The sequence below is a fragment of the Thamnophis elegans genome, chromosome 5 (assembly GCF_009769535.1).
Source record: "Thamnophis elegans isolate rThaEle1 chromosome 5, rThaEle1.pri, whole genome shotgun sequence".
Taxonomy (NCBI): domain Eukaryota; kingdom Metazoa; phylum Chordata; class Lepidosauria; order Squamata; family Colubridae; genus Thamnophis; species Thamnophis elegans.
In genome coordinates, this window is record NC_045545.1 from 100,366,361 (window position 1) to 100,389,103 (window position 22,743).

The 22,743-nt window shown below is 59.2% G+C and overlaps 2 protein-coding genes across 2 annotated transcripts; both read left to right on the top strand.

Moving 5' to 3' along the window:
- The first annotated feature begins 3,900 nt into the window (after positions 1-3,900).
- On the top strand, positions 3,901-13,542 carry PCIF1 (PDX1 C-terminal inhibiting factor 1). The gene is made up of 16 exons (XM_032218514.1): positions 3,901-4,033; positions 5,883-6,021; positions 6,117-6,241; positions 6,371-6,511; positions 7,405-7,532; positions 9,004-9,158; positions 9,253-9,400; positions 9,494-9,577; positions 10,011-10,110; positions 10,586-10,748; positions 10,876-11,048; positions 11,158-11,244; positions 11,361-11,545; positions 11,705-11,798; positions 11,889-12,064; positions 12,671-13,542. The coding sequence occupies exons 2-16, from the start codon at positions 5,898-5,900 to the stop codon at positions 12,897-12,899; spliced, it is 2,112 nt and encodes a 703-aa protein (XP_032074405.1). The 5' UTR covers positions 3,901-4,033; positions 5,883-5,897; the 3' UTR covers positions 12,900-13,542.
- A 3,213-nt stretch (positions 13,543-16,755) lies between these two features.
- LOC116509503 (E3 ubiquitin-protein ligase RNF182-like) lies at positions 16,756-22,392 on the top strand. Its single transcript, XM_032218653.1, has 2 exons — positions 16,756-17,468; positions 22,209-22,392. The coding sequence occupies exons 1-2, from the start codon at positions 16,756-16,758 to the stop codon at positions 22,390-22,392; spliced, it is 897 nt and encodes a 298-aa protein (XP_032074544.1).
- The last annotated feature ends 351 nt before the right edge of the window (positions 22,393-22,743 follow it).

The following is a 22,743-nucleotide window of genomic DNA, read 5'->3' on the forward strand; positions in this document are numbered from 1 at the left end:
ACAGTCAAAAAGAAAAGCAGACAAAGGGGAGAATTCCCCAAAAAGAAACCACAAAACAGGAAGGGAGAAGAGGGAAATCCCTGGGGAAAGCTACCATAATAACTAAAGTAAAAGCTCTGAAGAAAAGATACAATAACCACCAAAATAGGAAAAAGAAAGATAGAGAAAGGGGGAGAAGAAAAAGAATTAAAAGTGGAATTTTTCAGCGTCCAAGAGAAAATGGCTAACAGAAAGGGGAAAGCGTAACATTCCCGTGGTTCGTCCATGAGGCCAATGTGGAGAAAAGACAGGACACGATCTTTCTCGGGATGGGACGACCCAGATTGGGGGTCCGAGAGCCCCTTTTATTGAGATAGGACAAAGGCAGGAGGAGCAATAATAGCATGTGGTTAAAAACAGCCTGTAAAAGTACAATTTCTAATCTACTGCTCAGGGAAGTTCTGTCTATATATGGTCAAATCCTGGGCGTCATTGGTAGGGCACATCTCAGGATGTTATGTTATGAACTATCAGGATGTTATGGCTTTTTAGGAGTTTGTTTTCTCCTGTGTGGTTCAGCATGGCTCTGCAAGCCCTGGTATGAACTAGGCCATGGAGGACACACACCTGCACAAGGAACTATATTACAACAGGAAAGAGTTACATTAGTAGATGAAAGAGAATAGTCATAAGATTGTCATTGTTATGTAATTAATTAAGAAATATAGTATCTTGTTAATTGTAGAAAAATGGAAAGAAATGTTCTGTTTAAATTGAATTAGAAGACATATGTTGTTTATAGCAAAATATACCAATGGAGAAAATAAGACATGAAAATTTGGTGAAACTTTGAAGGGGCAATTGAAGATATTGTTTATGTATTAAGAAAAATAAGGACAAAGATGAAAATAGTAGAAGAGAATTTAGCTGAAAGTGAAAACAAAACTATGATGTAAAATGGACTATGTAAATGAGAGGGTGTAAAAGAAAAGACACGGACAGTGCTTCGTTCCTATAATATGTATAATTTGTATTAAAAAAAACAATAATCTTGAATTTAAAAAAAAAATTGGACGCTTGGTCTCCACCTGTGAGGGTCAGTGCCTGGTGGGCCTGGGATCCCCTTCGGCGGCCTTGACAAGCAAAGTCCATGGCAGAGCCAGATTCACTTAACAGTCGTGTTACTTACTTAAGAACTGCAGTGATTCACTTAACAACTCTGGCAAGGAAGGTCATAAAATGGGGCAAAACTCACTTAACAAATGTCCCACTTAGTAACAGAAATTTTGGCCTCAATTGTATGCCGAGGACTACCTGTAACTGCATCCCCTTCGGAGCCTTGCAGGTTTTTCTGGCCAAGAGCAAGACCAAGAGGCACCTTCCGAAAGGACCCTCCGCTCTGCCCAAAACCCAGGAAGAAACAGCCACTGAGCCCAGCTCTGAATCTGCAGAGCCTTAAATAAAGAGAAGGACCTCTCTGCCCTCCCCCACCGCCACAGGAGGCTCCCATTTCTATACCTGGCAACCCAACCGGGGATTGAACTCCTCTAGGACTTCCCCACAAGCGCTGGCTGTGGGTAAACACGTCCTAATTAACCAGGGCCCAGCCCCTCAGTTGAGGTTCCCGAGGCTGTGTAATACAGCGCTGGCCACATTCAGATGTCGCCCTTGGCCTGAAGCCCAGGTTATTAAAAGCTTCATTGCTACCTTCACATGTGCTATCTGCTATCTCAAAGGAATCGAAGCCTTAGCCTGTGGAGGCTCTTGGCCACACAGCAATAGCAATAGACTTATATACCGCTTCATAGGGCTTTCAGCCCTCTCTAAGCGGTTTACAGAGAGTCAGCATATTGCCCCCAACAATCTGGGTCCTCATTTTACCCACCTCGGAAGGATGGAAGGCTGAGTCAACCCTGAGCCGGTGAGATTTGAACCGCTGAACTGCTGATCTAGCAGTAGCCTGCAGTGCTGCATTTAACCACTGCGCCACCTTGGCATTTAACCACAGCGCCTTAGGACAATAACCCGCAAGCATCCAGTCCCACTTGAAAGTTTTAAAACTTTTTCAGGCTATGCAGCCTGTTAAAAGAAATCCCAGAAGCCCCGAACAAGAGGCCCGAATGCTGGTGACAGAAAACTGTCTGAAGCAGCTGATGTTTTTGCTTCAGGGAACCCTGATACTCCGGTCTGGAACAATTCTAAACGTCCACCATTTCAGATTGTGTTGACTTCAACTCCCAGAATTCCCAAGCGCCGGCAGAGGAATTCTGGGAGTCAGCGCATACTCCTTAAAAGTAGTTGAGGTTGGAACACTCTAAAGGTGTTTTTCCAAAAAGGCAGCTGGACTTTCTTGGATTTTTTTTTTCTTTGAAAAGATTTCACTCCAAGAAGCTTCTTCAATTCTAAGTTACAAATGAGGGAGATTCTTAGATGAGAAGGAAAAACGGGGGGGGGGGGGGGAAGCCAAGGAAGTCCAGTAGGCTTTTGGCAAAACCACAGCCTAGATGTTTTGAGCATTCCCTACAGACTTGCTCTGGAAAGTTGTGCAGATCATTTGGATGGGCAGTTCCACTCCCTTGAATCCTTGGTGTGCCCTCAGCTTTCATTAGAACACAGAAAACCAGAGCTGGAGGAGACCTTGGATGTCTTCCAGTCCAGCCCCTGCTCAAGCAGGAGACCCCAATTCCATTTCAGACAAATGGCTGTCCAGTCTTTTCTTAAAAGCCTCCAGTGATGAAGCACCCACAACTTCTGGAGGCAAGTTCTTCCGCTGGTGGATTGGTCTGTCAGGAAATTCGTCTTTAGTTCCAGGTTGATTAGTTTCCGTCCGTTGCTTCTCATCTTGCCTTCAGATGGTTTGACTCCCTCTTCTTGGTGGCAGCCGCTGAGATATTGGAAGACTGCTATCATGTCTCCCCTGGTCCTTCTTCTCATTAAACTAGACATACCCAGTTCCTGCAACCGTTCTTCACACGTTTTATCCTCCAGTCTCCTAATCCTCTTTCTTGCTCTTCTCTGCACTCTTTCTAGAGCAGTGTTTCTCAACCTTGGCCACTTGAAGATGTCCGGACTTCAACTCCCAGAATTCCCCAGCCAGCATTCGCTGGCTGGGGAATTCTGGGAGTTGAAGTCCGGACATCTTCAAGTGGCCAACGTTGAGAAACACTGTTCTAGAGTCTCCACATGTTTTTTTGTATCATGGGCCAAACCTGGCTGCATTACTCCAAGGGTGATCTTTCCAAGGCTTTGTAAAGTGCCACTAGATTTTTTTTGGACTAGAGTAAGTTGGAAGGGACCTCGGAGGTCATCTAGCCCAACCCCTGCTCAAGCAGACCCTATTCCATGTCTGACAGATGGCTGCCCGGTCTCTTCTTGAAAGCCTCCCCAGGGATGAATTAAATCATTTTACGGATTAGAACAATGCATAAGGAAGCGGAGGGAAGAGCTTTGGCTCTGGCGCTTCTTATTTTACGTCCCTCAAACCTTCCCTGTTCTTCTTCTAGGCCCAAAACTACACGCTGCGCCAGTGTTTCTCAACCTTGGCCACTTGAAGATGTCCGGACTTCAACTCCCAGAATCCCCCAGCCAGCATTCGCTGGCTGGGGAATTCTGGGAGTTGAAGTCCAGGACATCTTCAAGTGGCCAAGGTTGAGAAACACGGCGCTACGCCAACCTTGGCCTCCTCGGAGACCCCCGCCCCACTCGATGCTCAAACGAGTCCCGGCCTCTCGGGACCCCCACTGCCCCCCCCCCCGCGGCCCCTCCGCTCCAGCCGGCCGCGCAAAGCGCTCCGCCCTTCCGAGGAGGATCAACGGCCGCTCGCCTCAGATGGCGAGGGCTTCTCCGCCCAGGGGCCAAACTGCGGCTGCGCGGCCGGAGAGGCCGGGCGGCGCGGCGCCTGCGCAGAGGGCCCCGCAGGGCGTGTCCCGCGCCTGCGCGCGGGTCGCCGCGGGTCCCGAATACAAGATGGCGGCGGCGGCTGCCAGGGTGAGGCAGCGGCGCGATGGCGGCGGGAAGCTGAGCGACCCCCCGCGACCCCGGGCCCCGGCCGCAGGTGAGGGGCGGCACGCAAGAGCTCGGAGGTCCTTCCCTGGCGGTCGAAGGGCGCGGCGGCGGCGGCGGGGCGCAGGACGCTCCCGAGTTGACGAGCCGCAGGGCGGGAGGATGAGGAGGAGGCGCCGCCTCCCGCGCCGCCATCTTGGGCGCGCCCCCGCCTCGGCCGCCGCCGCGCGCCCCCGCCTGCCCCCCCCCCTCACCGGCCTCCCCCCCCTCCCCCCGCCGGCCCTGCGCCCCCATCCACGCCGCCAACGCCGCCGCCTCGTCTGTCCGCCCGGAGCCCCCCGGCCGCCCTTCTCGCCCTCCGGCTCCCTTCCGCTTGGCTGCCCCGGCCAGGCCGGTCGGAGGGAGGGAGTCCGCGGCAGCAGCCCCGCCGCCGCCGCCTCCTCCGCTCCTCTGGGCCAGGCGAACGGGCGGCGCTTCTGCGCAGAGCGGAGCGGCCGCCCCGGAAGGAAAGAGGGAGGGAGGCGGCTCAGCCCTGCCGGGGCTCCTGGGCCTCCGGTGTCCGAAGGGGCAGGAAGGGAGATCGGCCTCCTTGCCTCCCCATAAGGCTCCCCCGGAGGTCATCTAGCCCACCCGCTGCCCGGGGCATCCATGGCCTCCGTAGACCTCAGGCTCAGGCGCCGCTTCCAGCCGCCTTTCGCCCCCCTTCTTCAGTCCCCGTTTTCCCGACGGCGGAAGGACGGGAGGCTGAGCCGGCGAGGATCGAACTGCTGGCGGCGGGCGGAGCCTTTCCCTGCAGTGCGTCCCGTCCCCCTTTCTCCTGAACGCAAAGCCCCTTCTTCCCTCTCCGCAGTTCACCAGTGTTAACACGCCCTCCGTCCCCGACCCTCCTTCAGCCCGCCAGGAGGGGCTCCGTGGGCAGAGTTTGCCTGCTGGGCTGCATTGGGACCACCGTGCCCCCCCCCCCAGGGCTCTGCAATAAAGCCCCCCCCCCTTCCCCACGACTCCCCTTCACATGTGGAGGGTCTCCTCTGTCGGCTGCAGCCTGAAAACCCCTCCGCTCTTCCCCTTCTGCTTCTTCAAGAGGGCAGATCTGTGGGTCCCACCCTCCGTATCCGTCCGCAGAGAGGATGAGAGCCGAGCAAGGCTTAGTGGCTGGAGTGGAGAAGGGCAGAGAGCCAGGCTTCTTTCCTTCCGCTAGTGGAATCTTACAAGGCTCCCCAAGGGTGCTTTGCCTTGGCTCGGAGCCCTGAAACTGCCGGGGCTTCTAGGGATCTGTGTTGGGGGTCAGCCCCCCCTCCCCCTGCCAGGCAAGGCTGGATCTTACATTCCCCAGAGGTAGTTGTCACTTATAAAGCCCTTCATGGTATTGGATCTGGGTACTTGAGAGACCGCCTACTGCCAATCACCTCCACCAGGCCAATAAGATCCCACAGATTAGGCCTCCTCCGAATTCCACCCGCTGGCCAGTGTCGACTGGCGACTACCCGGAGGAGAGCCTTCTCTGTGGCTGCTCCGACCCTCTGGAACGAACTCCCCGTGGAGATTCGAACCCTCACCACCCTCCAGGCCTTCCGCAAAGCCCTCAAAACCTGGCTGTCCCGACAGGCCTGGGGCTAAAGACCTCAACCCCACCCGAATAGTATGACTGTTGCGCTTTTTAACCTTGTATTGTCTTCATGTGTGTAACTTGTTTTGTCCTTCCCTCCCCCTGAATTGTGAGCCGCCCTGAGTCCCCTCAGGGAAAAGGGCGGCATACAAATAAAGTATATTCTATTCTATTCCTGCGGCTGGCAGGTTTGAGCAGGTCACCCCATGGTGCCCTGCCAGTGTGACTCGCCTGGTGCCCGGGTTTGGCTGTGGGCAAGAGGCGTCGCTGATGCCGTTTCCTTGTCTTCCTCCAGTGCCGATGCTGCAAGATGGCCAATGAGAACCACGGCAGCTCCAGGGAGGAGGCTGCCCTCATGAGCCACTCTCCCAGCACCTCCCACCAGAACCAGCCGAGCTCCCCCAAGGCCGCCCGCCTGGTGCAGGACTTGCCAGGTACCGCACGGAGGCAGTTGTGGGGGGCCCAACGCCTGCCTACCCCCCCTCCCTCCCTCCCCCACCATGACTGGGTGCTCTCGCCTCCCCTACAGATGAGCTGGTGCAGGCGGGCTGGGAGAAGTGCTGGAGCAAGCGTGAGAGCCGGCCCTACTACTTCAACCGCTTCACCAACCAGTCGCTCTGGGAGATGCCGCTGCTGGGGCAGCACGACGTCATTGTGAGTGGCTGGCTCGGCTGCTGCAGGCGTGGCCTCCCGGAGCATCCCTCGGCTGCCGGCACGGCTCCTGCTGGGGCAGGACGGGGAGCCTCAAGGCGCTGCTAACGGTTCTCTCTTTGGGCTTCCTAGTCGGACCCTCTGGGTCTGAACACCGCCCCGGTGCCTGCAGATGGGGGAGCCGGCGAAGCAGCCGCGGCCGAAAGCAGGCTGTGGAAGCGGAAGCTGTCCGAGGAAGGCCAGCCCAGCAGCAACCTTGCCAAAAAGCCCAAGGTAGGGAGCCCCCCCCTCCTCTCGGCCCAGGACCCCGGGGGTTGAGAGGGCAGAGCCAGGAGGAGTTGAGGGGAGCCACGGGGGAAGAGCCGGCTGTGAAAATCACCTAAAGAAGAAGAAGAAGCAGGCCAAAGGTTCCTGAGTCCAAAGCAGGAGTCGCCCTCGTTCTCTTTAAACGGAGCCACAGATTCTGCTAGTTGTGATTTTTGCCTTGGAAGCATCGAAATTAAAATAAGGCCTACCGTACAACATTAAGTGCAAAGTATAAAATACACGATCAAAACACATACGTTAAAACAGATCTTGTCCAGAAACAACTAGCCACCTTCATTGCATCCTGTCGTGCTGCCATGAGATCCTGCTGGTGCAGGGCAGATATACACATATGTGACACCACAATCACACAAGGCCAGAAGCCACCAGACGGCCCCACTTGTTCAGAGTGTCTCTGGGCCTTCTTGTCCCCGTGCGCAGCCTATTCACACACCCACCCACACCCTGATTCTGCTACTGTAACCTTAACGGGAAAAGGGAGCCTTCATAACTCCTGATGGTCTGCCGGCTGGGTGACTTTGGGTCGGTCCTTCTCTCTCAGCCCAGCCCACCGCACAGGGTTGTTTGTGGTGGTGGTGGGGAGACATGGGGGGCGGGGAAGGAGTGGCGTTGGCTGGGGGAGCAGATGGGGCATCGCTGGCAGAGCCTTCCTCGCTTGGTGGCGTCCTCTCCCTTTCCTACCTGGAAGGTTCAGAAGTTCCCTGGGGTGGACGGGCGTCTCGGCCTCCGCTCAGCGGGCGGTGGGTGTGACAAGGGAGGAGCCGGTTCTTGCGGCTTGGCGAGCCTCTTCCCAGCCCAGCTGTTTCTCCCCAAGGTAACGTGGCCTTGCTCCCTTGCAGATGGAGGTGCCGGGAAACCCCACAGCTCAGCCTGCCCCGAACATTTCCAGCACTCCCGGGACGCCGCTGTTGAAGGCCTGGGGCGTCTCTCCCGAAGAGAGGCAGGCGGCTCTCTTGCGACCAACCGAGTGAGTCAGACTGTGGGATGTGAATCTCGGGCAGTTTCTGGGCAGGAGGAGGCGAAGCTTGTAATAAGCATCAAAGGAGCCTCCGCATCGTCCCTTAGAAAATTGGCAGCGTCTCCTCCTCGCTCATCCTGTCCTGCTCGTTGTTTGGCGTTTTCTTTCTCTGCCTTTTGGAATTTGCCCTGCAGAGAGGATGGCTGTCCTCGGAGGCCACGAGGGCGTCTGCCGTCTTCCTCCTCTGCGGTCTTTTGAACTTACTTATTTTTCGTTCGCGTCTTGTCTCTCGGCGGGGTTTCTAGGCAGGGAGCAGAGGATTAAAACCAAAATGCACAACGGCCTTGGCAACCTTAAGACCCAGCTGTGCTGGCTGGGGAATCCTGGGAGCCGACGTCCACAGGTCTTTCTTAGAGTTGCCAAGATTTGGACACCCCAATTTACAGGAACAATAATATATGTCTGAGGTTTTGAAATCATTCCAGTCATTAAAAACAACAATTACATTAACGAACAGAGAGACAATTGTATTTAAAGAAAAGGAGGGAAGATACTAAAATACTAGAAGGTTTGTCTTCCTCCTGATGAAGAGGCAACTCATTTGTCTTTTTTATTCTTTTTTCCTATTTTCCTATTTTTTCTTTTTCTATTTTCTGTTTTTCTTTTCTACACAGTCTGCTTTTTCTTACATTAGTCTTTATTCTTTTTTCCTTATCTTTTTTAGGTTTATGTTAGATTTTTTTATTGTAGTAGTCATTTTTTAAAATAAAATTACGATTTAAAAAACCCCAAACTGATCAACCAGCAGGGGCTGACTGGACCTTTTGGGCCAAATGCCTGTGAAGAGCCTTCAGGAGGGTCCGTCGGGAACGCTGGGAGGAGGGAGGGGCTTCCACTGGGTAGGCACTGCAACAGAGTCGGTCACAAAAACCTTGTTTCAAGCCCCATTCTTTCCACGCAAACAACTGTGTTTTGCAGTTCTGACCCTTCCCCTCGGTTCAGACGTTAAGGCACCTGGCTAGAAACTGGATGCCTGTAAGCTCTGGCCCTGCCGTGGGCAAGATGCCAGCCTGGCGACTTGGGCGTCTCTCGCAGCCCGAGGAAGCGGCAGCCAAGGGCAGCCGGAAAATGTTGCCAAGAAAACTGCAGGGACTCGTCTGTGGACTCGTCGGGAGTCAGGGGGGACTCGAAAGCGGAAAGGAAAGCCCGGAGTTGAATGAGGATCCATTCACCGTGAAGGAGGAGGCCACGTTCCAGGAGGCCTCCCTGCCCAGCCCGTGGTTGGCCTGAAAGGGCGGATTGGGGCACCCTTACTGTAAACGCCCAGGAAGCTGAGCAGCGTATTCTAGAATTTACGTGGCGTTTAGTAGAACCCGGCTTGTTTTCCCCTGCCGTTTCCTGTGCTTGTGACATGAGAGCGGAACGGGGGGAGCTGCTGGAAGGCCCAGCTGCCCTAATTGGGTCTCTCTCCTCCCGGCAGAGTCTACTGGGACCTGGACATTCAGACCAACGCAGTAATTAAGCAGCGGGCCCCGGCGGACGTGCTGACCCCTCACCCGGAAGTGGAGCTGCTCCGGTCCCAGCTGATGCTGAAGCTGCGGCAGCATTACCGGGAGCTCTGCCAGCAGCGGGAGGGTAACATCTGCCCCTCCCCTCGACCGCCCGGTGAGCCTTGGGGAAGGGGGGCTCGCGACTGAGCCCGGATGTCCCTCTCCGGCTCTTCCCTCAGGAATCGATCCTCCCCGAGAGTCCTTCAACCGCTGGATGCTGGAGCGAAAGGTGGTGGACAAGGGCTCGGACCCTCTGCTGCCCAGCAACTGCGAGCCCGTCGTGTCTCCCTCCATGTTCCGAGAAATCATGAATGACATTCCCATCAGGTAGGCCAACTGGGGCGAGGGACGCCCCTCTGGACGCTGCCCTCCCTGGAGCCTAACCTACAGCCCTCCCTCTCTCCCCTGCCTCCCCCACAGATTGTCCCGAATCAAGTTCCGCGAAGAAGCCAAGCGGCTGCTATTCAAATATGCCGAAGCCGCAAAGCGGCTCATTGAATCCAGGTAGGGACAGATTTTGCTTTTACGGGGGGCTGCAACCCCGTTCTTCCCAGAAGGCCACCCAGGAGGGGAGGGAGGGGGGCACCGGGAAGGAGGGGACGCCAGCCGCCAAAGAAATGAGCACCAAGGTTGAATCGGCTTCTGGGCCTTCAGAGTCAGCAGGTGTGATGGAGTGTGGTCTGGATTCCCAGGTGGGAGGGGCTGCTTTCCAAAGGAGCAAGAGACATCTCTGCCCAAATAGCTTTGTGGGAGAAAGAGGCTGAGGACGGCTCCTCCCTAAGAGTCCCCAGAGTGTGTGCTTCCCTTAGGTACTCGTCTGCTTCAGTCGGGCAAGATTCTGTCGGGTTGGAGCATGGAAGGAATCTGCTTGGAAGAACCACCCGCGGTCCTCCTGGGTGTTTGGAGCCTGACGGCAGGTTTTTCTCTCGGTGTGCAGGAGCGCCTCTCCAGACAGCCGGAAGGTGGTGAAGTGGAACGTAGAAGACACCTTCAGCTGGCTGCGGCGGGATCGCTCGGCCTCCAAGGAGGACTACATGGTGCGTTGGCCTCTTTCTCCAGGGGGGACGGAGAGGTTGAAGCAGGAGCTGGGCTGCTTTGGAGTCCTGCCTTTAGGGGCAGAGGTTCGATGTAGGGGCCTACGGGGACACGGTGGCGAAGTGGTTAGGATGCCGAGACCGTTAATGGTCTCCAGCTCGGCCGTCAAAGACCCGCGTGCCGCCAGACGGAGTGAGCGCCCGTCACTTGTCCCGGCTCCTGCCAGCCTAGCAGTTCAAAAGCCCTCAAGTGCGAGTAGAGGAGTAGGTAGAGCACGAAGGCCAGCGTCGTAGAGCGGAGCCTTCCCTCTTGGGTCTCCGGTTAATATTCAGGGCCCCTCAGGCTGCCCGGAGACGGTTGTGCCCGAGTCCCGTCAGCTGCGGGCTCACCTGGGCGAGAGGCTGGCAACCTGGGAAAGGTCCTGGGCTGTGGGAGAGGAGCAGCCCCAGAGCAAACGCTTCTTCCTCCCGCCTGCAGGACCGGCTGGAGCACCTGCGCAAGCAGTGCGGCCCCCACGTCTCCGCTGCCGCCAAGGACTCGGTGGAGGGCATCTGCAGCAAGATCTACCACATCTCCCTGGAGTACGTCAAGCGCATCCGCGAGAAGCACCTGGCCATCCTCAAGGAGCACAGCATCTCCGGTAGCTGCTGGTGGGGAGGGGACTCTCCGGGGGTCCCGGGGGTGGGAGGTGACTTGAGCCCCTTATTTGGGGAGGAGGAGGAGGAGGCGGCCCAGGACACTCGGGGCTAACCTCCCATCATCCCCAGCCGAGGTGGAGCCCCCCGACGTTCAGGACCGGCTGGTGTACTGCTACCCGGTGCGGCTGGCCGTCCCGTCGCCCCCACTGCCCAGCGCGGAGATGCACATGGAGAGCAGCCTGGTCTGCGTGCGCTACAAGGGCGAGGTGCAGAAAGTCAGCCGCAGCTACTTCAGCAAGCTGGTGCGCCTCTTTTGGGGAGGGGGAGGGTGGGGAGGGGTCTTGGAGGCGGGAGGGAGGCCGCCATGCCCTTTGGGCGCCCTTGCAGAGCCCCTCCCTCTCTCCTTCGCAGTGGCTGCTCTATCGCTACAGCTGCATCGACGACTCCGGCTTTGAGCACTTCCTGCCCCGGGTGTGGTGCCTCCTCCGCAGGTACCAGGTACGGCCCTCCTCCGGCTGGGGAGGCGTGCGGGCATGTGTGTGTGTGTGTGGCTGGAGGAGCCGGCCTGGCCCTGCTCTGCTTCCCAGGGGGCTCCTGTCCTTCCTCCCCCTCAGATGATGTTTGGCGTTGGGCTCTACGAGGGCACCGGCCTGCAGGGGGCGCTCCCGGTGCACGTCTTCGAAGCCCTCTACAAGCTCTTCGGGGTGAGCTTCGAATGCTTCGCCTCCCCCTTGAACTGCTACTTCAAGCAATACTGCTCGGCCTTCCCGGACACCGACGGCTACTTCGGCTCCAGAGGGTGAGCCCCCACCTGCCCCACCCCCAGGGAGCTTGGGCCGTGGGGGAGGGGGAGGAAGAAAGCGGGGGGGGCACCACTGCTGGACGTCGTTTCTGGGCCAGGGAGGGTCCCAGACGGCCTTGGCTACCACTGCCCCCTCCCCCTCCTCCTCCCCCTCAGGCCTTGCCTGGACTTCTTCCCCATCAGCGGCTCCTTCCAGGCCAACCCCCCCTTCTGCGAGGAGCTGATGGACGTCATGGTGACGCACTTCGAGGTAAGGCCTGGGGGCCCCCCTGCTGCCCCACCCCTGGGCCGGCCGGGAGGGGGAGCGAGTGGCTGAGCCTCCCTCTTCCCTCTGCCCCAGAAACTTCTGGAGGCGTCCAGCGAGCCCCTGTCCTTCATCGTCTTCATCCCGGAGTGGCGGGACCCCCCCCCAACGGCCCTCACCCGCATGGAGCAGAGCCCCTTCAAGCGGCAGCAGCTCATCCTGCCGGCCTTCGACCACGAGTACCGCAGCGGCTCCCAGCACCTCTGCAAGAAGTAAGCGGGGGACCCGGACGGTGGCAACGGGGAGAGCGGCCCTGTTCAGCCGGTCGTCTTTAATGCAGAACTCAAGGCAGCCATCGGTCCTTCCCCCCCCCCCATGTCTCCTCCCAGGGGGGCTGGGCTGAGAGAGAAGGACGAACCCAAAGTCACCCAGCCCGCTTTTATGCCTAACAGATGGGACTAGAACTCCCTGTCTCCCTGTTTCCACCAGCTCCTCCACCATTAGACCAAACTGCTCCCCTCTCCCCCGACCCCTCCAAGCCTTCCCAGGTGTGGGGAGCCGCCTGGATGGGCCTCTTCCCAGGGCCTCCTTCCCCCACAGCCCCCCCCCGGAGGTTTCCTGAGACCGGAGTTTCCCAGGGGGAGGCGGGAGGAGGGGACACAGCCTCTGAGCAGGGCCTCCCCCCGCCCTCTCTCCCCACAGCACTGGGAGCTTTCACGAGGGTCCCTGGCAGCCCCCAGAGTACGGTGGGGCAGGGTTGTTGCCGGGTTGTTGCCGTGCCAGTGTGGTTCCCGGCATCCTGAGTGGGCGGTGCCTCATGGGCCGTGGGGGGGAGAGAGAGGGGGGGTCATTGGAGCGCTGGCCTTCTGCCTCTGCAGGGAGGACATGTACTACAAAGCCGTGCACAACACCACAGTGCTGTTCCTGCAGAACAACGCCGGCTTCTCCAAGTGGGGGCCCAGCCCGGAGCGCCTGCACGAGCTGCTCACCGCCTACAAGCACTCGGGGCGCGCCCACCCAGCCGCCTCCACCGCCTCTTCGGCCCCGGACAAGGAGCAGGAGCCGGTCCGGGAGCAGAGCACCAGCCGGGAGTCGACCCCCAACTGACGGGCGGCCAGCGGAGAGGCCGAGGAGGACGAGCGGACCGCTCCCAAGCAGCAGCAGGAGGGCAGGAGGGGAGCGGCTGGCCTCGCCAGGGTGGGACCCGGGGGGCCGGCGGTCCCTGTTGCTCTTGTGCCCCCCCCCCCCAGATGAGCTGCAGACGCCCTTGGGCTGTGCCCAGCAGAGCGGAGCCTTTCCCAGCTGGGGAGGGCGGGAGAGGCTGGGGGGAGTGGGGCCAGGCTGCACCCCCACGGCAGGAGGTGGGGGAAGCAGGGGGGAGGGTGGGGGGGCTGCTGGTGCACAATCGGTTGTGTAAATACGTGTCCCTGTGGTAGCTGCCCTCATTGCCTCCCCCTCCCCCGTTCTTCCCGTGTGTGCCCGTTGCATATTCCCCCCCTGGCGCCGTTTACTGTCCGTCGCAGAGCAGAGGACTTGCGTGTGTGTGTGTGTGTGTGTGTGTGAGCGGAAGGTCTCGTTTCCACCAGAGGCTCCTGGGACGGTTTTGTTCTTGTTCTTTTTTTAAAAACGGTTTAATTTAACGAAGCTAACCATTTTACGACTTTTATGACCGAAAGAGCGAAGGGAAAACGTCTATTTTGGATTTTGTTTCTAGTTCTCTTAGGAACATTAAAACCAGCATTATCACCTGCCTGGGCCTGCTCCCTTTCCTTGGGAAGGGGGGGGTCGGATGGGGGGGGGGCTAGTAACACGACTGTCCCTGGACTCTGAGCGGGAACCCCTTGCCAAGCCCCCCGGGATCCCATGGCCATAGAGCAGCTGCAATGGTCGTAAGTGGGAGAAACAGCCCTCAGTGCTGTTGTTAACTTTGAACGGCTGTAAGTCGGGGACTGTCTGGCCTCCTTTCCTGCCCTCTGCAGGGTCCCTGTGAGGGGGGTGATGCTGCCGGTCAGTGCAGGAAGGGCTGGGTGGACCTTTGAGAACTGGAAGCCCACCCCCTCCCCAAACTGGGGAACCTGGTCTCCCAACAGGAAGAGTTGGCAAAGGTCCCCTCTCTGGGCAGTGGGAGCTCCGGGGTGGGGGGGACCCTTTGGGTGGGCTGCATGGTCCATTCCCAGCCCTGACACCCCATCCCCACCCCACCCTGTGACTGTCCTGCCTGGTGGGGCCATGTGGGCGGGGTCCAGGACGCTCATCCCACCACCCTGCCTTTCGACCCCCACCCTGAGCAGACCTGAATCCCTCTGACAAATTGCGGGGGGGGGGGGCGCCTATCCTCCTAGCGGCCTCTTGGCTCTGAAGCAGCCATTTCTGCACCAATCAGAGGGTGTCTGGCTGCAACGCCCCCCCTCCCCAGGGGGGGGGGGGAAACCTGTGGCGTATCTGATGATGCTGACCCAGAATCTCCTCTCTCTCTCTCTCTAAGCCAGTGTTTCTCAACCTTGGCAACTTGAAGATGTCTGGACTTCAGCTCCCAGAATCCCCCAGCCAGCATTCGCTGGCTGGGGAATTCTGGGAGTTGAAGTCCAGACATCTTCAAGTTGCCAAGGTTGAGAAACACTGCTCTAAGCGTCTGAAGGCCCTGCGAATTTCATTTTGCTATTCAGGAGGACAGAACCTTCACCTGTTGCTGAAATGATATAGAATAGAATATCAATTGGAAGGGACCTGGTAGGTCATCTAGTCCAACCCCCTACACCATTTCTGACCAATGGCAGTCCAGCCTCTTCTTGAAAGCCTCCAGTGATGAAGCTCCCACAACTTCCAAAGGCAACTTCTGTTCCATCGGTTGATGGTTCTCACTGTCAGGAAGTTTCTCCTTATTTCCAGGTTGAATCTCTTCCTTGTTTAGTTTCCATCCATTCTTCCTTGTCTGGCTTTCGGGGGCTTTGAAAAATGGGTTGAGCCCCACCCCCTCCTTTGGAGCAGCCCCTCAAGTATTGGAAGATGGCCCTTCTGCTATCCAGTGGGTCTTGGTTTTTTGGAGGGGGGGTGTCTCCTCCTGAAACAGCTTTCTGAATGTCAAATGTGGGGTTCCTGGACCCTCCCTCAGAGAATGGGCCCCACTGCCAGGCCTTCCTTGGCTCTTCTCTGCCTCCTCTGGGAGGGGCTCAATGGGAAGCCCAGAACTGGGGGGGGGGGCTCCAGGTGTGGCTTAAACCAGGCGAGTGGGGTAGCTGCTCTGTTCAACTGCCTCTTTCAGCAGATGGGTCACCCTGTGTGCTCGGCACTGGGACACACACACACACACCTCTCCCCCCTCCTCCTCCAGAAGTGCTGGGTCTCCCCATCCTGGCTTCCTCCTCTGCAGCTGCTGGACCTTTTCACCTCTGAGCTTCGCCCTGCGGGGGGGGGGGGGGCTGTAAATGCTCTGCAAACCCTCAAAAGGGGGGGGGTTCCATCCGTCACTTAGCAGGACGAACCAATTTCTTTAGTTTGTTCACACACACACACCCCAATTTAAGGAACGCCCTTCCTGTCCTAACTGGTTTTAGTCTCTGCAGGGGGAGGCTGAAGAGCCCACCTGCCCTCAGGCCAGCTGCTCCCTTGCAAATCCATCAGATGGCAGGAAGGTCCGGTCCCATCTTCGGGGGGGGGGGGGGGAGGTCAGGCTCAGCCGCTCCCCGCAGCCCCGGATCCCTGGCCAGGCAGTTGCTCTGCTCCGCTGCCACCTTGGGCCCCTGGGATGGCGCTGGTTCTCCTGTCTGGGCAGCCCACGGATGCCTTTCTTGGGGCTGAGAAAGCGGCGGGGCAACAGGTGGAGAAGCGGGGGTGGGGGGCTAAATACTACCCTAGGGACGGCAGGAAGGGGCTGCGGGAGGGGGCTCTGATCAGTCCTGCCTTCTGTTTCACGCGGACTGGGGGAAGGAAACGGGGGGGGGGGCATGAAGTTTCTCCATTACAGCCTCGGACCCCACAATTTTACTTCCCCGCAAGTGAAGCCGCTGCGCTCCCTTGTGCGGGGGGGGGGGGTCGTAGCAGGCGAAGGTCCCTCCTGCCCACCCTGTGCCTGGAGCTTTCCCGCCTCTGGAGCAAGGGAGCGGGCGAGGGTCGGCGGGCACCGGCGGCTGTTGCCGGGCAGCCGATCGGCCTCGGGGGGGGGGGGGAGTGGGAGGGCGGCTCGGTCCCGCACGAGAGTCGCCCACACCCGGCTCGGTCCGCGTCGCCTTGGCAACGGGGAGGCGGATGCCCGTGGCCCGGGAGCGTCCAGCTGGCGCTGCGGCAGTCCCTGCGAGGCAGCCGGGCGGCCGGTTCTCTTCGCGCCTGCGGCGAGGTAAGCAAGCGGAAGGCAGACCCGGCCCCGGGGGTCCCTGCAGCCCAGGAGAGGGAGGGAGGGGGCTCTGCGGTCTTTCAGGGCGAGGCTCCTCCCACGTGGGCTTCAGCAGAAGCGGCTGCGGTGGCTGAGCTGGTGCAGGCAGCGGGGAGCATCATCGGATGCCCGCCCGCCTCCCTCCCCGCCACCCCGCTGCCTTTCAGGGCAGAGCCTGAGCCGCCGCCGCCTCTCCTGCAATGCAGGCCGTGGGGACGGGGGCTTCATGCAGGGGTCTCTAGGCGAGGACCCGGGGGATTTCTGCCCCATAGCCGCTTCCTGCTCCTCGGAGGTTGTGCTGGCCACGGGTGCCAAGGGGCGCCGTGTTCCGGGACGGGGGAACCCTAAGGACCGGTTGCTGTGGGGCACGGGCTGAGGGTGGCGGGGGGAGCGTGCAGGTTGCCGGGCATGATCGCTCCTGTCCGCTCTGTGGAAGCATCGCCACTCAGCCGGGCTGTTCGTTGGCGGTGGGTCCGCTCTGCCCCCCCGGTTCCTCCCAAGCGGAAGCCCCGTTTTCTGCCGCGCCGCTGAAGCCCTTTCGCTTTCTGTCCCCGCAGGCGCCGCCCTCCCTCCCTCGCTCCCCCCGGGGCTGCCATGTCCCCCGCTGCGGGCCAGGGGGAGCAGCCGCTCGGCCGGGCGGCCCCCGAGACGGAGTGCGGCATCTGCTGCGAGAGCTTCGACGGGCGCGGCCGGCGGCCCAAGGTGCTCGGCTGCCGCCACCAGGTGTGCGCCCGCTGCCTGCGCCGGATGGTGGAGGCGGGCGGCTCCCCCGGGCGCCTCTGCTGCCCCTTCTGCCGGCAGGAGACGCCCGTGCCGGGCCAGGACGTGGCGCGGCTGCCGGACAACGGGCGCGTCTTGGCGCTGCTCTGCCAGCCCCCGCCGTCCCCGGAGCTGCTGCTGTGCCCCGGCGTGCTGGAGCCCTTCGCGGACGGCAAGCACCGCTCCTCGGACTGCCTGGTCATCACCCTGCTGGAGGTGCCCGAGGAGGCGGCGGCGGCGGCGGCGGCGGCGGCCCCCGAGGCGCTGGACCTGGTGGACGTGATGCGCTTCTACCGCTCGCCCAGCCTGGCCTCCTTGCCCTGCCACAGCCCGCTACCCCTCTGCGGGCCCTGCGCCACGCGGCGGCCCGTGCCCCGGTTCCTGCTGGGCCTCCTGGGCCTGGTCTACTTCAGCTCCCTGCCGCTGGGCATCTACCTGCTGCTGGTGGAGCGGCCCAGCCTGGGCCTGGGCCTGGTCAGCCTGGTGCCCTCCACCCTCCTGCTCTGCATCTTCTACAGCCTCTGCCAGTGCCTCTGCCAGGACATCTTCCAATTGCCCACCTGAGCTGCCTTGGGAGGCCACCCCCCCACCTCCACACTCCCTGCCCTTCACACAGACACCCCCTCTGCCCCCAGCCCCCCCCCCAGGCACCCCCTGAGGTCCATTTCACGGCAGGGGGCGGGGCAGCTCCCCCCCCACCAGCCTCAGTTCTGTGAAGCTGGTCACCCGGATGGCCCAGACGGCTATGGTGGCCTTGCGAAGGGCCCGGCCTCCTGCTTCCTTTTCTGCGGATGCGCCTATCACCAGGAACAGCTGTTTGGGACTCTGACGGAGAACTGCGCAGGGAGCCTGCTGGCCAAGAAGCGACCCCAAGAGAACCATTCCTTACAACAGAAATTGAACCTCCATGCATAGTGGCAGCGTACCTGACACCACCACCCCCCGTGTTGCAAAGGACATCCTTTACCTGCCCTTCACTATTAAGGAGATTGCGGCCAGAGACTTTGGGATGGGAGGCTAACTCCCCAGTGGATCCGTCTGGATGGGGGTCTCCCTGGGGGGATGGTGGGGGGGGGGCGATGGGAAAGGGGGTCCCAGGAAAAGAGGAGCAGCCCAGCGAGAGCCAGTGGCTTCCTCACCCCAATGGGGCTGCAGGTGCAGGAATAAAACCTGAGCAGGGAGGATGGAGGAGGCTCCCTCTGTCTCTCCCGGAGGCCCCTCCCAGCTCCTATGCAGCATTCGCACCCCGACCCTGCCTCTGCACCCCAGAGGTTGTGCCAGGCTGGATGCCCAGACCGGCAATGGGCAAGTTCTTGATGCAACAAAGGAAGGAAGGGTGCCAGGACCCCCCTGAGAGCGCTGGGGGGGGAGGCTGTTGCTAAATGAAGGGCCTCATGGGGAAAGTGGGGGTGCCAGAAGCCATCCAGAAGCCCCCTGGCGATTCAGCTCAAGGCTCTGCATCTTTCCTGGAACACCCCCCCCCCCTCAGTTTGCCTGGCTTCTTTCCTCCTGGGGGAGAAAGTGGGTGCTCCCTTCCCTTTCTGGCTGAGGTCCCAGAGCACCCCTGAAACCCCCTGTTCCAGCATCCCCCCCCTCTGTGGTCCCCTTCAGGAAAGCACTCAGGGCCTCCAACACTGCCAAGGCTCATCAAGCCACCAAATCCCAGAGTCAGAAGGGCCCCTTGAGGACATTGAGACCATCCCCTCAATGCAGGGGCCACCCCAAAGACAAATGACCCAGGCCCCCTCCCCTCCCCCCACCAGTCTGGCCTCCCCGGTCAGGCTCTTCAGGCCCACTGGCTTCCTCTGGCTGAAGGCCCCTCCCTCTGGAAGGCTCCGGGTCCCTTCCCTTTCTGTCTGGGGGCAGCAGCCGAAGGAGGCAGAGGGGCCAGTGGGGGGCAGGAGTTGAGCCTGATTCCCCCAGAGGAAGTCTTGGGGGGGGAGGCATCCTGGCCTTTGGGAGCCCTCAGTGATGGGGGGGGCTCTGAGTGAGTCTCTGGTGATGGGTTTGTTTTTGCAAAGCTGGCCTGGGGTCTCCCTTCCCCCCCCCCCCCCCCGCCTCCAAAGGCCCTCAAGGGGAATCTGCTCGGCTTTGGTGTGCAAATTCTCTGTCCATGGGGGATCTGCCTGGGGAGACCGGGAGTCAGAGGAAAGGAAACGCCCCATCCCACTCTGCCCCCCAGCCTCTTCCCTCCCCTCTGGGAGCCCCGGGTGCCCAGGAGTAAAGTAAGGGGGCAGGGCAGCTTTGAGGAGTGCCAGGATCCCCACAAGAGAGGCAGGCAGGGCCCCAATCACCCCTCTCTGCCTTCTGAGGCTCAGCTGAAGCAGGAGGCCTTCCTGTCGGAGAGAGAGGAGGCAGAGCTGCCAGCAAGGCTGAACCTTCTGCCACTAACTTAGGTAGGGTTAGGGAGAGTTTGGCTCTGGATTTCACAGGGAACAGCAGGCTTTCAACACAGGCAGCCCCCACAGCCATTCATTTAACGGCCCTTTGAAGTCACAACGACACCGAAAAATATCACAGCCATTGCAGCATCTCTATGGTCATGTGACCAAACGTCAGAAACCAACCCCCCCCCCCGGCTCATATTTATGACGGTTGCCGTGTCCCCGGAGGGGGTATCACGTAGTCCCCTTTTGCGACCTTCTGACCAGGAAAGTGTTCCTCCGTGGGGATTCACTTCACAACTGTGGCAAGAGAGGTCGTAAAATGGGGCAAACCTCACTTAACAAATGTCTCACTTAGCAAGAGGAATGCTGGGCTCGATTGTGGTCGTAAGTCGAGGACCCCCTGCATGGATGCTTTGACGTTGGCAGAGATGGGCAGCCAAGAAAAAGCAAGGCCATTCAAAAGGGTCTCCAAACTTGGCAACTTTAAGACTTGTGGGCTTCAACTGCCAGGGTTGGAGTTTGGAGAGAGCCTGGTCCAGACCAGCCAGCCAGCCCTTCCAGCTCACCTCCTCCCAACCCTCCCCAGGAGACTCTGGCCCAGGGAGAGGGAAGAGAAGGGGGCGGCCAGCAGCAAGAGGGGGGGGGATTTGGGGCTGGGCTCAGCCCTGATGGGAGCCCCCTGAGACCATCTGCAGGCCCAGGGGGGAGAGAGGAGCTGCCTGGGTGGGTGGGGGCTGCTATGAGTAATGCTGACATGTGGGCGCCTATCAAGCGAAGATTTGAAAAAAACAGGTGGGTGTAATAAGAACGTTATTCCTGTTACATTAATTGTTCTGTCGGTGATCATTCTCACCCTTTCACATTTGAAATGATGATTCACTCATATTTGACTGAACCTAGAGCAGTGTTTCTCAACCTTGGCCACTTGAAGATGTCCGGACTTCAACTCCCAGAATTCCCCAGCCAGCGAATGCTGGCTGGGGAATTCTGGGAGTTGAAGTCCGGACATCTTCAAGTTGCCAAGGTTGAGAAACACTGACCTAGAGTATTAATTTTTTGATGTTTTGGTATGGTACATCTGGCAATGAATCAATTGATATAATTCCTTATGATGCATCAGTTTATGAATAGGGGGCAGCGGGGAATGAGCAATAAAAGCACCTCAGAAATAACTAATTAATTACTAAAGGTTACTCAGCAATTTCACCAATTTCCTTCACCCAAACGGGGGTGGGGTGGGGGGGGAGATAAAGGGAATCTGCTAAGATCTAGCAACATGTGTGCAGTTTCACCAACACAACCAAGAAAGGCTCTGATTAATACACGGACTTTAAAGAAAGGCTGTCGTGTTTTTATTTATTGGATTACTGTATATATATCAAATCTAGAAAGTGTCTACCTCATTCACAGAGCAACTCTGAGTGGGGTAGGATTAAAACAAGAACAACATAAAAACCCTATATAAATATTTTATTATAACCCGTCCATTCCAGGGGTCTCCAACCTTAGCAACTTTAAGACTTGTGGCTGGCTGGGGAATTCTGGGAGTTGAAGTCCACAAGTCTTAAAGTTGCCAAGGTTGGAGACCCCTGGCCCACTGGGGCTGGAGAGGCTTCGTATTCAGAACCAACATTCCCACCCCATAAAACCCTGTACTTTTGCTGACCAGATGATCTACAGGTAGGCCTCAACTTACAACGATTTTTTTAGCGCCCATCTAAAGTTACAATGGCACAAAAAGAAGTGACTTATGGCCGTTTTCCACATTACGACCGTTGCAGCATTCCCAGGGTCACGTGATCAAAAATCAGCTACTTGGAGGCTGACTCATATTTATGACGGTTGCAGAGTCCTGGGGTCATGTGACCCCCTTTTGTGAGCTTTTGACAGGCAGAGGGGAAGCCGGGTTCCCTTAATAACTGAGCAACTACAGTGATTCACTTAACAGATGTGACAAGAAAGGTCATAAAATAGGACAAAACTCACTTAACAACCATCTTGCTTAGCAACAAAAAGTTTGCACTCAATTGTGGCCGGAAGTGAAGTCCTGACGTGGGAAGTCACACGGGGACTCAATCCCCACTCAATGATGGCGGTTGGGAGTGGGATTTCCATCGTTAGGTGATGTGGTTGGAAAGAGCAATGCCGGTCGTTAAGCGAGGACCCACACGGTTGCGACTTGTGACTTCCTGCCAGCTTCCCACAAGTGACGTCACTGGGGAGCCCTGAGCCACGTGGACCCCCTCCACTCTGGAGAAGGGGTCTGCCCCTCGCACTGCTTTCCCGGAGAGAGGAAGGGGCGCTGCACCCGGCTCACTCGAGTGGCACCCACTGCCCCAGAGGGTTGCTCTGCCTGGCAGCCTGGCCCATTCTGGAGCTGCCCTCGGTGCCCACATGGAGAAGGGCCCCTGCAGCACATCCCCCCCTGCTGGCCCTGGCCTTCCTCAGCCGGGTGCACTCCAGATGTGCGGAGCCACAAGTCTGCATGACCAGCTGACAGGCCAGCTGTGCCTCCTGGGGACTGTAGTCCACCTCCAGGGTGCACCAGCCAGGAGAGGGCAGAGGGATGCCTCTTTCAGCCCCACCCGACTCTGCAGGAGGGCCCCAAGGCTCAGAGCCCGGTGGCCCTTCTCCCCTCCCCTCCCTGGGTGCACAGCTGGGGGCTTCCCGGAGGCCGGAGGAGAGGGTTCTCAGGGGACGGAGGCCCCACACCCACTGGGGAGGCTTCCCAGGCAGGAGGCGGGTGGCTGGCTCAGGAGGGGCCCTCTCTGGCGCAGCCTGGTGGAGGGAGGCCAGGGGATCCGGGTCTTGTCTGGGTCCTCGCAAGGGGTCTGCAGCCCTGGAGCCCCCCCATGGGGCCTGTGGGCTCCTGCCCGAGTCTGTCCGCTGGCCTCCAGCCCGCCCCTTCTTGCCCTCCTCCTCTTCCTCCTCTTCCTCGCCCCAAGCCGTGAGCAGCCGAGAGCTGCTGTGCAGCCGGTTCTCCTTCTTGAGTCGCCGACGGGCGTTGGCAAACCAGGTGGAGACCTGGCTGAGGCTCCGTTGGCTCAGCACGGCCAGCAGGACCTTCTCCCCCTTGCTGGGGTAGGGGTTCTGGAGATGCTGGCCCAGCCACGCCCGCAGGGCCCCCGTGCTCTCCCTCCAGACGGCCGTCTTGCCCCAGCGTGGGTCCTCGGGGGGGCCTGCACAGAGGAGGGGGCTGCCCAGCGGGGGCATCGGCCACAGCAGGGGCAACCCTCCAGGCAGCTCACAACAGGGGGCCGGCACCTGCAAGACACAAGGCAGAGCGAGGGTGAGCCGTGGGTCGCACCTGGGCAACCTCCAAGGCCCCTTCCCTGAGAAGCCTTTTGCCGCCGGAGGAGGAGGAGAAGGGCCTCCTGTTGCGGCTCTGGAGGATGCTTTCATGGGGGGGGGGGTGTTCTGCCCCCCGCAGAGGGCT